The sequence below is a fragment of the Lynx rufus genome, unplaced genomic scaffold (genome assembly GCF_022079265.1).
Source record: "Lynx rufus isolate CCGP_SWC_20201006 ecotype Redwood Valley unplaced genomic scaffold, mLynRuf1.p SCAF_9, whole genome shotgun sequence".
Taxonomy (NCBI): domain Eukaryota; kingdom Metazoa; phylum Chordata; class Mammalia; order Carnivora; family Felidae; genus Lynx; species Lynx rufus.
Genome location: NW_025814897.1, coordinates 113,698,923 through 113,714,776, shown reverse-complemented (window position 1 = coordinate 113,714,776; position 15,854 = coordinate 113,698,923). Strand labels below are relative to the sequence as shown.

The 15,854-nt window shown below is 49.7% G+C and overlaps 1 protein-coding gene across 6 annotated transcripts in view; it reads right to left on the bottom strand.

The window, feature by feature from the left end:
• NAP1L4 (nucleosome assembly protein 1 like 4) overlaps positions 1-15,854 on the bottom strand; it is a 47,714-nt gene that overhangs the window by 23,855 nt on the left and 8,005 nt on the right. For 2 of the 6 annotated variants that reach the window (XM_047070077.1, XM_047070074.1), the window contains exon 1: positions 422-501. Coding sequence is in view for 2 of the 6 variants with exons in the window: in XM_047070072.1 (XP_046926028.1) it covers positions 3,641-3,699; positions 4,543-4,573; positions 15,118-15,184 (157 nt within the window). In the remaining 4 variants the exon portion in view is untranslated. Of the gene's footprint in view, positions 1-280; positions 355-421; positions 502-3,640; positions 3,700-4,542; positions 4,574-15,055; positions 15,196-15,854 lie in introns of those variants that run through there. The other 4 variants (XM_047070072.1, XM_047070073.1, XM_047070076.1 and 1 more) reach the window with 4 other exon arrangements.

Sequence of the window (15,854 nt, the reverse complement as noted above, 5' to 3'; positions counted from 1 at the left end):
ATGTAGCAAGTAGCTGAAGTACATGTTTTGAAAGTACTTATTATGTATTTTAAAGGCGTTGGATAGCCTCTGTTAACTACCTGAGTGGTTAGAAATCCACTGAAAGGTACCTGGAGATTTCTGGTACTCACTTTAGCTGTCTAAGCCCCAGATCTCCCAAAAGAGGACAGAGTCATTTCCCAACGTAGGGACCTATCTCCTGCCGTCCCGCCATCCTGAGGGGACCCAGAGGCCAAGGACAGGATGAGGCAACCGTCCCTCAGAGAAAACCAGCGTGCACCTGCAGTCTGGCTCACAGCCCCGGCCGGCTCCTGGAGCGTCCAGACGTCCAAGCGTTGCGGGTCCCCACCCTCACCTACGCTGCCCTGCCCAGACCCACCCCCAGCACATAGCAATCCCTGCCCGTCCTCCTAAAACTCACCGGCCTCGTCCACCACACTGCCCTTTCGGCTCACACAACATTTGTACTATTTCCCAACAAAGAAGCAAGACACTGAGGAGGAAGGAAGTGTCTCTGGCTCAACTGTAACCACAGAGTGGGCACATCATCTGGCCCCCGGCGCAGACTCTCAGCATCTGCTGAGCCAATGCCCTCTTACTGACACTCTACAGGAACCTACGTAGCACACTCACCTGACTCCAAAGGTAGTCCATACCTGGGAGCTCTCTCTGCTCCCTCACTCTTTTTTTAAAGATTTTTAAGTGACCTCTACACCTAACACGGGGCTCGATCTCACAACCCCGAGGTCAAGCATCGCAAGCTCCACCCACTGAGCCAGCCAGGTGCCCCTCTTTTTGTAAGCAAGTGATGTGGGCAAGCAAAGGACACTAAGTAGGCAACTGGATTTCAACATTTTAATTACAAACAACTGCCACCATGAAACAGTGTGTATGTGTATTTAATCTATATAACTGTGTAATGTAACACTGTATACGCGTACAATGCATAAATGCTACGTGCATATACACAAACACACATGTCCTCTAGCTCTGGCCACTGAAAGGTCTAGAAACAATGACAGTTAGCATCTATGTTCTGGTTTTTTTTTTTTTATGTTCATATTTATTTATTTTTGAGAGAAAAAGCACAAGCAAGGGAGGGGCAGAGAGAGAGAGAGAGAGAGAGAGAGAGAGAGACAGAGAGACAGAGAGAGAGAATCCGAAGCAGGCTCCTGGCTCCAAGCTGTCAGCACAGAGCCCGATGCGGGGCCCAAACGCACGAACCGTGAGATCATGACCCGAGCCAAAGTCAGGTGATTAACTGACCAGGCCTCTCTGGTGCCCGTGTTCTGGTTTTAAAATGTATCTCCCTACTAAAACAGGGCCCCTGGGACAAATGGTAGATTCCAGGTCTGGAGCAAGGGAAGTACAAGGAAACACGGAACATCACCTAGCACACAAACTGATGGGGACATAACAAAAGGCCACAGAAGCCAGCTTGAAGGGAACTCCACTGGCAAAGTGGGACAACGTACATACCAGAAAGAATGATGGCAACTGATAAAACACTGGAACAGAAATCGAGGCGCCTACAGTAACACTAAAATGGGGGTTGGGAGAGTAGGGAAGGAAAGCCGGTCTTTTTTCTTCCTAACGTTTATTTTCAAAGAGAGAGAGCGAACGAGCCAGGGAGGAGCAGAGAAAGAGGGAAAGAGAGAATCCCAAGCAGGCTCCTGCTATCAGTGCAGAGCCCGGTGTGGGGCTTGATCTCACAAACTGCGAGATCACGACCTGAGCTGAGATCAAGGCAGTCGTTTAACCGCCTGAGCCACCAGGTGCCCCGACCGTCTTTGACAGATGTAATACACAGCAGGATCGTCTTAGAGAAACGCCTTGCTGCAACCACCAATGTCAATCCTGATTAAAGGATCACGACCATGACTCATGGAAAATATGGTACCCGCAGGATAAGCGACAGGTCACTCACTGACCGGACCCTCCCAACGGGGAAAGCTGCCAGGCGCTGACATAACCAAGTCCTCAATCTCAGCACTGACCCCGGGCGCAGCCCCAGTGCCCTTCCCACACCATGTCCCCGGTGTGGCAGTCTGAGTGTGACGGGGAGGAAACCGCCTGACCCACCCAGAGCGTGGACGTTCTACACGACAGCCAGGGCACGCAGCCCACTGATGTGTCATCGTGTGGAGGGCGGCTCTAGAACGAAGGAGACGGAACTAAATTGGAGACGTGACCCCTGGCCAGTCTCAGACTTGGGTGCGGGCGGCAGCTGGAACAGAGCTGCTGAGAAGCCCAGGGAAACAGGAACGCGACTGTGCTATCGGCTGGTGGTGCCCCGTCAACCCCGCATTTCTCCATTGTGGCAATGGCACCGCGGTGATGGCTGTGCATCCTGCTTTGTAGGAAATTTACATGGATCGGTTTTAGGAGAAAAGAGTCAGGTGGTCCACAACTTGCTTTCAAACAGTTCAAGGGGAAAAAGTACAGATACAGAAATTTTAAAATGGAGGAGAAATCACATCTGTGAATTTACAGACCGAATGACATGATGGAGTCTGGGGTTTGCTCCAGAATAACCAGGGAAAAGAAGAAAGGACACAGATGGGAAGACCAGTCCCTGGTTGAGGCACAGAGATGCACTGTACAGGTCACCGCACTTCTGGAAAGCCTGAAGTTCTGACCGTAAGTTTGAAATGAAGTCCCGATTTTCAGGGCGCCTGCTGGCTCAGTCAGTTAAGCATCCGACTCCCGATTTCCACTCCGGTCATGATCTCACAGTCTGTGAGTTCCAGCCCCACATCGGACTCTGCACTGACAGCTCAGAGCCTGCTTAAGGTTCTGTCTCCCTCTCTCTCTGTCCCTCCCCTGCTCACTCTCTTTCTCTCTCTCTCTCTCTCAGAATAAATAAACTTAAAATAAAAAAATAAAATAAAATAATAAAAAAATAAAATAAAATAAAATAAAATAAAATAAAATAAAATAAAATAAAATAGGGGCACCTGGGTGGCTCAATCAGTTAACATCCACCTTTGGCTCAGGTCATGATCTCACAGCTTGTGAGTTGGAGCCCCGCGTCAGGCTCTGTGCTGACAGCTCAGAGCCTGGAGCTGCTTCTGATTCTGTGTCTCCCTCTCTCTCTGCCCCTCCCCTGCTCACTCTCTTTCTCTCTCTCAGAATAAACTTAAAAAAAATAGTAATAAAATAAAAAATAAAATAAAATAAAATAAAATAAAATAAAATAAAATAAAATAAAATAAAATAAAATAAAATAAAATAAAATAGGGGCGCCTGGGTGGCTCAGTCGGTTGAGCGTCCGACTTCGGCTCAGGTCACGATCTTGCGGTCTGTGAGTTCGAGCCCCGCGTCAGGCTCTGGGCTAATGGCCCAGAGCCTGGAGCCTGCTTCCGATTCTGTGTCTCCCTCTCCCTCTGCCCCTCCCTGCTCATGCTCTGTCTCTCTTGCTCTTAAAAATAAATATTAAAAAAAATAATAAAGCAAATAAAATAAAATAAACGAAGTACCGATTTCCACTTCAATTACTCTAACTCCTCCACGTCTTTGAAGCACAGTAACCCTGGACTTATATTGCTTGTTATCGCAGTAAATGGGTCGAGGGTGCAGGACGCCCTGCTGTGCACACAAACTCTCCAACTGTCACCTTTTCCGCGGGTGGCGCACTGACCTGTATTACTTGCATTTTTAGCAGCCTCCAAGGCGTCTGAGGGAACACCATCTGAAAAACTAAGACAGCGTGTGCAGTAAGTATCGCTGGCAAGGAACTTCCGGAGACAGACAGCACAGGGCACTTTCTTACTTAACGCAGGGAGAGGGATCTCTGCAAGGACAGAGCACAGCTACGGACGCACAGGTGTTATCCACGAGGTGCTTTCCTGTTCTCAAAAAAAAAATCCTACCATCTAACCCCCCCCCCCCGCCCCCACCCTCCACACCATACCCTGTGGTTCTGATTTCCAGCCCTGGCCGGAGCGTCTTAGTTTACACTTCTCCAGTTCCTTTCCCCCAAACTCTGCGGCCCACCCTCAAACCAACCCCGCGAGCCAACCAGCATCCCGCTACGGCTTGGTCGGCCGCTAAGGGGGTCAGAGGAGAGCTGCCTTACCGGGTTTCTGGGACACGGTGCCCTCAGTGGCTCTGTAAGCCGGCCACAGAACGTCTCCACAAACAATGGAACTTCCCCAAAATGGGTGCGACAGGTGTCAGAGACGTCTGGACACAGCTCCCTTACCAAAATCAAACCACATCAAACACCACACCAGACCTTCAGAACAAGCCACATAACAAAACTCTTCACTTGAACACCAGGGGGCGTGCGACGTGAGGAAGGCGGCCCGGACTTCACCGGGGAGGCACGAAGGCCTAGAGAGCAAAACGACCACTTCCCATAAAAGGTGTCCCAGGATCAGTATTTGAGACACTTCCCACGCGTGAGGCAAGTTTTCATGGGCTCAAATACAGGGGGAAAGGAGCCATCAGCCAGAGCTGCCGCTGGTGCTCACGGACGGGCAGCCCGGCTCGTGTTCAGCAACCCAAACAGAAACCCCAACAAAGTCCGTCTTGGCTTACCTGTTATCTGCCATCTGAAGGCTCTGACCTCCTACGAATTGAAAAAGAGTTGTAACAATTAACGTCAAACATTCACAGAGAACTTTCCGCCAGTGTGCCCATCGGAGCGGCCGTCTGTGGGGGCGAGGGTCTACCAGGAGGGAACTTTCTGGGCCGATGGAAATGTTGTAGATCGTGAATGGGCTGTTGGTTTCTTAGGTTTCTTAGACACATACACTTGTCAAACTCACCAAATCATACACTAAGGACCTGTCAATTTCAGCGTATGCACATTTTACTCACAAAAAAATGTCTTTTCGGTGCTACAATGACCAGACTTCAGAGTAAGAGCGATCAATCCTCATTTGCCTTTTCTCTATAAGAAGCTTTAACAACAAGGACGTGTGTTGATGCTAAGCCAATTATTCTGGAACCAGTCAAAGCATTTACTGGTGTTTACACTGTCTTGCACACTCCAAATCACAGGATGATTTTTAAACTTTGTTCTGTGTGTTCCCTTACTCCCACGCTAAAGATGTGGCACTGTCTGTGTAAAAGCACGATACAATATTCTCAGTCCAATCCCACTCTCAGAAGACACATATGAAAAGGGTTATCTTCAAATCAGGTGAATTTCTACCTCTAAATATTAAAGTTAGGTTCCAAGACGTTTATGCCTCAAAAAGAAATAAAACTTCAAAACCCTATCTAAATGCACAGCTAAAGAGAGGTGGTGATGTTCCTTAATCTCAGACACAGTAAACACTTCGGAGCCTCTCTCTCTCCCTCCTCCCCATACTCTCCCCCGCCTCTCCCTCCTCCCCCTCCCTCTGAACCAGGGCAGCAACCTGTCAACAGCCCCGCCCGTCGACGTCTTATTCTCAGGTACTAGAGCAAAGCCCGAGCCCCTCAGTCACAATGTTTCAAACAAAACAGCAACTGAACACTTTGTACTGAAGAAAAATAGCCGGAATTTATGATCTGCAAGCGTTCTGTATTGAACTCAACTGCGTTTTCTTAGGCGATTTTGCTTTTGCAGATGCAAAGCAGACGGAAGAGAATTCAACAGGTGCGGCGGGGGCTGGCCACAACGGCCCTCCGCCTCACAGCCCCCACGTCAGTGACTTTTAAAGACCTTTCCTGGTCCCCACCACCTTCTGTGGAGTCCAGTCACCCCACACAAATGTGAATCCCTGCCCTTCCTAGCCGCCCACTGCGACCCTGCTTCCCAGCCCCGCCCCCCTGCAGCTCCCTACGTGTGCACGGCGGCCGCCACAGGGCCCCGAGCTTCCGTTCCGCGAGCGCAGACCTCGGGACAGGGGAGACTGCAAAGTGACAGCTGATGCCAGACCCTAAGAGCTGAGGCGCCCGCCTAGCAGGTGCCAGCCGTGGAGTCCTGACAGCTCTCCCTACAACACGCCTTCGCTAACGTCTGTCGGAACACGGTCGTCTGTGTGGCTGCCGGGGGCCCCCGTTGTTTATTTCCACGCCAACAGCAGGATTTCTGGGTTGAACAGTACGGACGCCCGCACCTCCTGCCAACCTCGCTCCCCGCGGGCACCCACCGCCACGTGGCTCCACCGTGTGGCGGTGTCTCCGCTAGCACCCCGGAGGCCACACACGTGCTGAGTGCCGGGAGGGGCCTGCTCTCCAGAAGCAGCGGCACCGCCAGCCCAGCGGACGGGCTCCAGCCCTGACCCCGAGTCGGTAGCTGCCCATCAAACCACACACCTGGTGCCAACACCTCGTGTAGTGGCGAGGGCCCCACGGCGACAGGCACTTCCCTACAGTTCACGCCCGACACCAACTCTGCCAGGGAGCGAACACCCCCGGCGGGTAGGGGACGACACTGAGGCTGGGAAGGCGAACCGCCTGACCGAGGTCCCCCGGCTGGGACGATGCGGACTCGGGTCTGTCAACCTAAAAGAAAGGAGACAAGCCGAGGCAAGTTCCAAAACCAGAAAGAGAGCCTCCTGGGGAAAAGCAGAGGAACTGTAATTCGAGAGCTAGGGGGAGTCCACCGGAGGTCTAGGGCGCCCGCTTTTACGGGCAGAGGACAAAGAGGAAAAGCGAGTCGGGAGCCATGTGGCAAGCTGGACGGCTCAAAGACGGGGAGACATTCCTCGTGGACACTCACTGGGGGGAGACCACTTCCACGTTCTGGAAATCAAGCGTTTATAGGAAGTCAGCCTGACGGTCCTCGGGTCCGTTTTCCTGAGGGCGCACGTGTGAGACTCCTCACCTGACACCTTCGCTCCCATCGAAGGATACAATCCTGCTGGCGTCCCCGTGATCGGCCTCTGCCACAGAAGGCAACGCCGGTCAACTGGTCTGTACGGGGTCTTGTTCAGAGCTGTCCTTAGCTGTGAGTGGACGGAGCCCATCAGAACCCAGGAAGACCGTCCCCAGATGTTTGTCCTCACGGGAGGGACACGGCCAGAGGGCGTCAGGCCACATGTGAACAAAAAAGTCACGAAATGGGGGATCTCAGCCATGTTCCTCCCAGTGGAGCTTCAGGCTAAGTCTTGGGAAGGAAGAGAACTCTAGTTTGTACACACGTCTAGGAGGAAGGCCCCTGCCTGATAAGAGGCAGCACAAACTTCAGCGAGAGGGTTAAACCCAGGGCCCAAAGTCCAGTTATGGCTACTGGCTGGAAAAACTCCTCAGCCGGTTTCCCTCGCTGCCCGGGATTTAGGAAGCTGAAAACGTCCCAGGTCTCTGGGGCCTGGCTTATTCCAGTTCACAGTTTGATATTACATTTCATTATTATTTTTTTTTTACTTAAAAAAAAAAATTTTTTTTTAATGTTTATTTTTGAGACAGAGAGAGACAGAGCATAAACGGGGGAGGGCAAGAGAGAGAGAGAGGGAGACACAGACCCGAAGCAGGCTCCAGGCTCCGAGCTGTCAGCACAGAGCCCGACGTGGGGCTTGAACTCACGGACCGCGAGATCATGACCTGAGCCGAAGTCGGACGCTGAACCGACTGAGCCACCCAGGCGCCCCTACATTTCATTATTTTTAGTTCTTCAGTTATTCTCCCCATTTGTTAACATACAAACAGCATTCTTCCCCAAACAGGGCACCGGTTCCTCCCTGCTACTATGGAAGACGGCTCAGGACTACCTTCTGCGACTGTCTGTCTGGGTCCGTTGATGTTCAGAAGCACTCAAAGGAGCAGTAAAGGTAGAACCACAGATTCGGAGTTGCCTTTGTAAGCTCTGCTACTCCCACCCGAGGGAAAGGCTCAGGCAAAGGCATATCCACATCCCTCTCTATCCACTGTTGGGCTATTCGTGGGCAACCACGCAAAACTGTATCCATCCCTGTTATCATGGGCTCTTTCAAGACAGTAGGAGAGAGAGAGAGAGACAGAGACAGAGAGAGAGAGAGAGAGAGAGAGGGAAGAAAAAAAAAAGAAAAAAAGACAGGAGAAAGAACCCAGATTGGATATGGGAGTGGCGGGCGGAAGGGTGTTCCCGCCTTCGGCATCAGGAACGGGGGCAATGACACCACAGCATCCTTTCCAGGAGGAGTGTGGAATAGATGTTTCTGCCACATAGAAAAACATAACTAGTGTTTTCTCAAGACAGGGCCTCAGGTGGACCCTTTTGCTAGATTAGTTTTTTTCCCCAGAATGAGAGAGACCTCGTGATTAAAAACATACTCACTCACACTAACAGGTGACAACTGGTTAGCACCACGGAGACGGTTATAGGAATGTCTTAAGCTTCAATATACGTGGGTTACCAGGTGAGTATGACGGCTGCAGGGGAGGTTGTGACGGAGGTCTGGGGATCTCCCAGGGAGAAGGCATGCTGAATGAAGTTCCCACCAAAAGGAGACCAGTCAGCTTCCCATTCCCAGTGCCCTTATCATTTTCGACACCCCACCAGACACACTGATAGAGAAGACCTTGGAGTCTTCTAGATTCCAGTGGGGAATGTACTCCCAGTCTTCTGGGTCACGCACCACTGTATAGTTACAAGTCTACTGGGAGGCGGCCTCAAGTTTTGCCAGTCCCATTACTGCTTGTGAAATAGAGAAAAGACCTTGGGTAAACGCACGGACTTGAGTGAAGGGTATCCCTTTATGGGTGAGGAGCACCGAACGGAATGCTTAACGGCTGGTGCCAATTTGCCAGAAGGGAGAATACGTACAGCCCCAAAAGTACCAGAAGAAAACCCCGTATCTCTGCTAGAAACCTCTTGCCATCCTTCTAAGGAAAATGGCCAGACCACCCATTCAGGTTTATCACCAGTGTTAACTCCGGTGCAAATCCAACCATCAGAGGGTTGGTGGGATCAAAGAGTTTTTGTAAGGTGAGAAATATTATGGCGGCCAACAGATTTTGGACATAAGAGCCAAAGAGGCAAAGGAGGGGGCGGCAAGTAGGCCGGCGAAAGGACAACTACAACTTGAAGCAGGATTCGGTTGCTCAATGATACCGAATACCGTCAAAGGGGAGGCTCCACAGGCCGGGCCCGAGCGTCTGGGGTAGGTGGTCTTCTTCCAGTGTCATGTGCTTCAGTCCTCGAAAATGTTTAGCTTTAAGTCACCAGATGGGGTGCAGGTCCACTCACGCTCTTTTAGACGGCACGTGTGACCCCAGGAGTCTGTCTCCTGGAACGTGGTGGCACAGGAGTTCGTCAGTACCCCCTGGTAGGCGCCCTTCCAATGAGGCTGGAGTGAATCTTTACGGAGATGCTGTTTCTAGTAGATGAATTCGGCTGGCTGTACAGTATGACGTCTTTTGTCTCCAGGGAGCTTGCTGTGGAAAGATCATCCTACCACAAACACGACGATTCTCGGTGGATTTAATTAGACCCTTACAAAACTAACATATGTGCCCTTTCTTTAGCTGTGGTTCAAAGGAAGCAGCAGCTAAATACATGGTCTGTCCTGTGATTATTTCAAAAGGTGAGAGTTTATGAATACTGGACGGAGCAGATCTGAGATTTAGAAGACCCGGGAGCAGTACTTTGGGCCAAGGTATTTGGAGGCGTCAACTAAGTTAGCAACCTGGATCGTTATTCTTCCGTACGTTGGACCAGTCCCGAAGCCTGAGGATAAACACAGCGAAAATGTTGTAGAATTGGCCAGATGGCACAGACTTGTCCAAGTACTTGCCAAGCAAAGTGGGTCCCCTGGCCACCACGGTGCTCCCCAAGCGGGAATAACGTTTGGCAAAAGGACTTTAGCCACAGAAGAGGCAGTCGTTTTTCCACGTGGAAATGCTTCAATCCAACGTGAAAAGACAGGAATATCGTTAGAAAATGTCTGTGTCCGTGAGGTGGGGCAAACGTGTGAAATTCACCTCCCAGGGCTCGAATGGTCCAGCGGGAAAACTACAACTTCCCGGGGCGGTGCAAACAGGCTTCCCGGGGCTATACTCAGGGTCAGGTGGAAGCAAGGCCCTGCTGCTGTTTCCTACCAATACTGATCCACAGAAGTTACCATTTCTCAGGGAACCAATGGCTTAACTCAGGCACAGGGGGCAAAAAGGAACACTTCAGACTTTCTAGCAGGATCAGCTTATTACCGGGTCCAAACCAGAGTCCCTTTTCTTTGTGGTACCAACAGCCTTTAGATTTCCAACCCTGCTTTTCCCTTTCAGAGGCCGGCTGTCGTACTTCCTGCCTCACACCTGAGGTTCCCGCTGGGGGGTCGTCTTCTGTGCCACGACAGAGGTTTGGTCAGCGGAGCTCATGAGGGTGGCATTTCTCACAGGGGTATCGGTGAGGCAGATTCCTTTGGCTTCCAGGGGATCAGACTTGCAACACGTAGCAATAGCCAGAGCTGCTGGTGGCATTACGGCGGCCAACAGATTTTGGACATAAGAGCCATTCTTGTTTTTAATTTTACATCCCAGTTAGTTAGCATCTAGTGCAATAATGATTTCAGGAGTAGAATCCAGTGATTCATCCCCTACGTATAATACTCAGTGCTCATCCCAACAAGTATCGTCCTTAATGCCCCTTGCCCATTTGGCCCATCCCCCCAACCACAACCCCTCCAGCAACCCTCAGTTTGTTCTCTATACTAAGAGTCTCTTTTGTTTTGTCCCTTTTTATTTTTTTTAATCTTTTTTTTTTTTTTTTTTTTTTTTTTAATTCCTGGGAAGCTTTGAGGGGGTGGGAGAAGTAGGGGCAAAGGTGGGGATAGTTGGGGACAGGAGCAGCCACTGTGGCTCTCTTGGTTTCTCCATGTGCTCAGTGTCCCCAGACAATATCGGGCACTGGGGCCTTCCTTCTCCTCCCTGCAGCCCTCTCCAACTCCTGAAAGGGCCAGGAAAACAGTGGCTGGGACAGTAGCTCTTTTAAGGAAGACTGAGATTATTAGCAGACTCCCCTGCTATCTCCTACTATATGCAAGGTGGGCATACTGAGCGGTGGTTAAGAACTGCTATACTTTAAGACTGGGCCTGTTTTGTCCCCTTTTAATGTTATTTTTGTTTCCCTTCCCCTATGGTCATCTGTTTTGTACCTTCAATTCCACGTATGAGTGAAGTCACAGGACACCTGTCATTCTCTAATTTCACTTACCATAACACCCTTTAGTTCCATCCACATTGTTGCACATGGCAGGATTTCATTCTTTCTGATTGCCGAGTAATAATACTCCATTGTGTATATATATATATACACCACATGTTCTTTATCCATTCATCCGTCGATGGACATTTGGGCTCTTTCCATCCTTTGGCTATTGTTGGTAGCGTGGCTATAAACACTGGGGTGCATGTGCCCCTTAGAAAGAGCACACCTGTATCCCGTGGATAAATGCCTAGTAGTGCAATTGCTGGGTCATAGGGTAGTTCTATTTCTAGTTTTTTGAGGAACCTCCACACTGTTTTCCAGAGTGGCTGCACCAGTTTGCATTCCCACCAACAATGCGAACGAGATCCTCTTTCTCCGCATCCTCGCCAACATCTGTTGTTGCCTGAGTAGTTAGTGTTAGCCATTCTGACAGGTGTGAGGTGGTATCCTGTCATGGTTTTGATTTGTGTTTCCCTGATGATGAGTGATGTGGAGCATTTTTTCATGTATCGGTTGGCCATCTGGAGGTCTTCTTTGGAGAAGTGTCTGTTCATGTCTTTTGCCCATTTCTTTACCGGAATAAGAGCCATTCTTTACCTCCACTGGAAGTGAGGAAGCCCTGTTGTTTCCCTACCATTCCAAGGTCATGGGCCACCCCAAAGGCATGTTGGATGTCAGTATCCATGTTTGCTGTCTTGCTTTCGGCTATAATGCATGCTCAAGTGAAGGCATGTGATTCAGCCTGTTTAGCTCCAGAAGCCAAAGGCAGAGGTGCAGACTTAACAACCTCAAAATTGTTATCACGTGCCCCACACAGAAGTGTCATCACACACCCAGCACAGGATACAGCATGTTCACAGCTTAGGTAAGAGCCATCAGTTAGCCGGGAAAGATCAATGTTTGTCAAAGGGGCTTCCTGGAACACCTCACAAGGGGTCACCAGCTGATCCGTCCAAGTCAGAGAGTCATGGGGAATTTCATCAGGGGAGGAGGGAGAAGGGAAAGCAGGGTTGAGATGGTTCCAGTAAGCAAGAGTGACATGAGGGGCGGTTAGTAAGAGGGTCTCACAGGAGGGAAGAGCTCGCTGCAAGGCACTGAGCGTGGTATGAACCCAAGGGAGCCTCAATAGCCCTGAAGCATAAAGAGTGGAGGAAGACGCCGACTCCCTCTGCAGTAGCCTTTAGTATGAATGGTGGCAGCCGAGCTCTGAGGCCGTGGGGACGTCCTCAGGCAGTGGATCGAACTGTTGGCTACAGGAGCCTAGGAGTCTGGGACAACTCCGCATTTTTGGTAAGTAGTCTAAGGGTATCTCCTTCCTTCTCATATACAAAAAGGAAAAAGGGCAGCTGGTAATTTGGGTGTCCAAGTGTAGGTGGACTTACCAGCTTCCTTCAAAATCCTAAAGAAGTCACTTTGGTCATCCCAAACAATGGGATCAGGTTTGGTGTTCTCGAGTGTGGCATAAAGGGGCCATTAAGAAGTCTGGAATCCAGGCGCGCCTGGGTGGCTCAGTTGGTTAAGTGTGTGACTTCAGCTCAGGTCACGACCTCAGGGTTCATGAGTTTGAGCCCCACACTGGGCTCTCTACCGTCAGCTTCAAATCCTTTGTCTCTCCCTCTGTCTCCACCCCACCCCCACTCTCTCTTTCTCAAAAATAATAAACCTTAAACAAGAAAAAAGAAGTCTGGAATCCAATGGCAACCAACAGTGTACGGACCAGAGACAACAGGGTGAAGGGATTAGTGTTTACTGCCTTAACATGCCGGGCCAATCTCCATCCTTGGCCAGAGGGGTTTTTTATGGGTAAAATAGGGATATTACAAGCACTAGTACAAAGGACAACGAATTCTTATAATCTATGATAAGCCTTATACCCTGATTAAGGCCTCTTATTTTTTTTAACGTTTATTTTTGAGAGAGAGAATGCACGAGCAGGGGAGGGGCAGAGAGAGAAGGAGATACAGAATTCGAAGTAGGATCCAGGCTCTGAACTGTCAGCACAGAGCCCGACGCAGGCCTCAAACCCACGAACTGCAAGATCATGACCTGAGCCGAAGTCAGATGCTTAACCAACTGAGCTACCCCAGGTGCTCCAGGCCTCTTATTATTTATAGGATGTTGATTTATTCTTGGAAGAAGTTTTGAGAGGTCAATCTGGATTATTAAAGGGAGGAGCATTATGAATTCTGCCTCTGTCTGTTGAGGGCTTTGCCCAAAGAGTGGGGATACCAGGGGATGTAGACCAAAGTTTGGTCGTCTTTGGTTTGTAGACTGCAATAAAGAGCACTGAAATTTTCCTGAGTACTGGATTTGACCTCAAGGAATATTTCCGCTTTGGGAAAGGAACAAAAAAGGCAATGTGTATCTCCGGGAAAGCTCATCCTAGATCAATGTACGGGAGCTAAATCACTGAGAAGAAATGGTTGGTTGTCTTGCAAAGGTCCCAGACGAAAGGATACGGGCTAAGAAACAGGAACGTATGGTACTTCATCTGAGAGCCCCGCTGTCGGAACATACGTATCATCTAAAGAAGGGACACTTTAATTTGGGGTTGAGCACTGACAGGGTGGTTCCTGTGTTAATTGATACAGTGAGAAAATTGGTCCCCAATCTGGAAAGCAGTCTTCCCATCCTATTTAGTTTCCCTCCCACAAGGCTGGGGAATAATCCCCATGTGTCCTCAGAGTCCCATCACTGGGGTGGCTTTGGCCATTGCTCCTCGGGGGGCTGCAACTGTTTGGATTTCAATTTAGCGCAACCCTTTTTCCAGTGGGCAGACTGTCTGCAATGCTAACGTGACCCTGCAGGTCACACCCGCTGTGGAGCCTCCATGCCTGTCCCATACCGGTGGTTCTGATCAACAGTGTTAAGTCCTTCCTTAGTCCCGTTTACAAACATGGAGTCAGAGCTCATCTGGGTGGACTCCACATCTACGGGAAGCTTGGAATTTCCTTGAAAACAACTTGGAGTCACGGACAGTCACGTAACAGTCATGGACGGATTCAGCTGGCTTCTGGGTGCATGCCTGAATCTGAGTCTAGTCCACGGGCTAGCCCCACAGATGACTTCGTGTAGCCTCGTGCTTATACACTACAAGCTTGGTCATGTGAAAGGGCTGGCGGCTGGTCTAGTTTAAACCCTAGAGACTGTTCAGGGGGTTTCCAACTAGCAGCATTCATCCAGCGCTGGGCTTGCCCTTCTCCAAGAGGCATGTCAACTAACGGACAGAGACCACAGCCCAGATTGGTGAATTCCACAAATCTACAAAGATCCTCAGTTACCTTGGCAAAGACCTTAATTATAGCCCTAAGCTCAGCTTTTTATCCATGGGGTACAGGAAATTTGGGGTGGTTTAACAGCATCCTCACAAAGTCAGTTTTGAAAGGAAAGGTTTTAATGGGTTAGGATGGTGAGGTTTCAGTGACAGGAAAGAAAGTTCAGATAGAGGGGAAGGGTGATGAGGCAAAGAGGGATGTGTAAGGAGGTGGGGCAGTGGGGGGGGGGGGGTGTAGGAGGGAACCTTGGCCAGCACCAAGAAAGAAGCCTCTAACACTTTATTTTTATCCACCTTTAGTTGTTTATTTGCTTCAGTCACTTTGGAAACAATATTTTGTAAAGGTGCAATTTTAGAATCCTGAACACGTTTAGAAACCTTCAGATACCAACGAAAATAACTATCCCACTTGAACTGTTTTAATTTTCTAACTCGGTTGGGAGAAAAACAAGTCTGAAGAGATAAAAGGTTTCCCAGAATGGCCGTCAGGGCTCCAAATTACCTTTTCTAGCAAGACTGGTCCATATTGTCAACACTGGGTATGAGGAAGGACCATCATCTTTTAACGAAAAACTGGCCAGGGTTCCTGAAAGGGGGCCACTCTTAGACCATTTAGATGACTGGGATCCCATGATCAGATTAAGAACAAGAGTACGACAAATCCTGAACAAAGTCTGAGAGTTCTACCAAAACAAGGGAGCCTGATATTGGGGAAGACTCACCAAACGGAAAGTTATGGTGACTCCGTAGAAGCAAAGAGCACAAAAGGCTCAAATGTGAGTACCTCGCTCGATCCCAGGAGTCACAGTGCCCCCGCAGCTGGCACCTTCAGATCCCACTTCTGACACCATGCAAGGTGAACCTAAAAGAGAGGAGGACAAGCTCAAGACACCGGACACTGAGTGTATTCGGGAATAGCAAAGGAGCTGCAATTTGGGACACGCAGACCGCAGCGAGCTACAGAGGGGTGCACTAAAGGTTTAGGGCAGGCTGCTTTCGTGGGCAGAGTACAAAAGGGGACATTTGAGAGATTCTTGGCAGACACTCATTAGTTGTTGAATGAGTTTTGATCTTCTGTAAATCAAGAGTTTGTAGGAAATCAGTCTGTCTTTAAGTCTGATTTTTCTGAGACCGTGTATGTGAGATTCTCCATTTCATTTCCTTTGGTTCTGTCTTAGATTAAAATCTTTGCACGTTTGAGGGGCGCCTGGGTGGCGCAGTCGGTTAAGCGTCCGACTTCAGCCAGGTCACGATCTCGCGGTCCGTGAGTTCGAGCCCCGCGTCAGGCTCTGGGCTGATAGCTCGGAGCCTGGAGCCTGTTTCCGATTCTGTGTCTCCCTCTCTCTCTGCCCCTCCCCTGTTCATGCTCTGTCTCTCTCTGTCCCAAAAATAAATAAACGTTGAAAAAAAAAATTAAAAAAAAAAAATCTTTGCACGTTTGAAACTGAGACCCTGGTGAACTTTCCCTACCACCACTGACCACTTCACTTCCTGCTGCCATTTCCACCTGGGCAGCTCAAG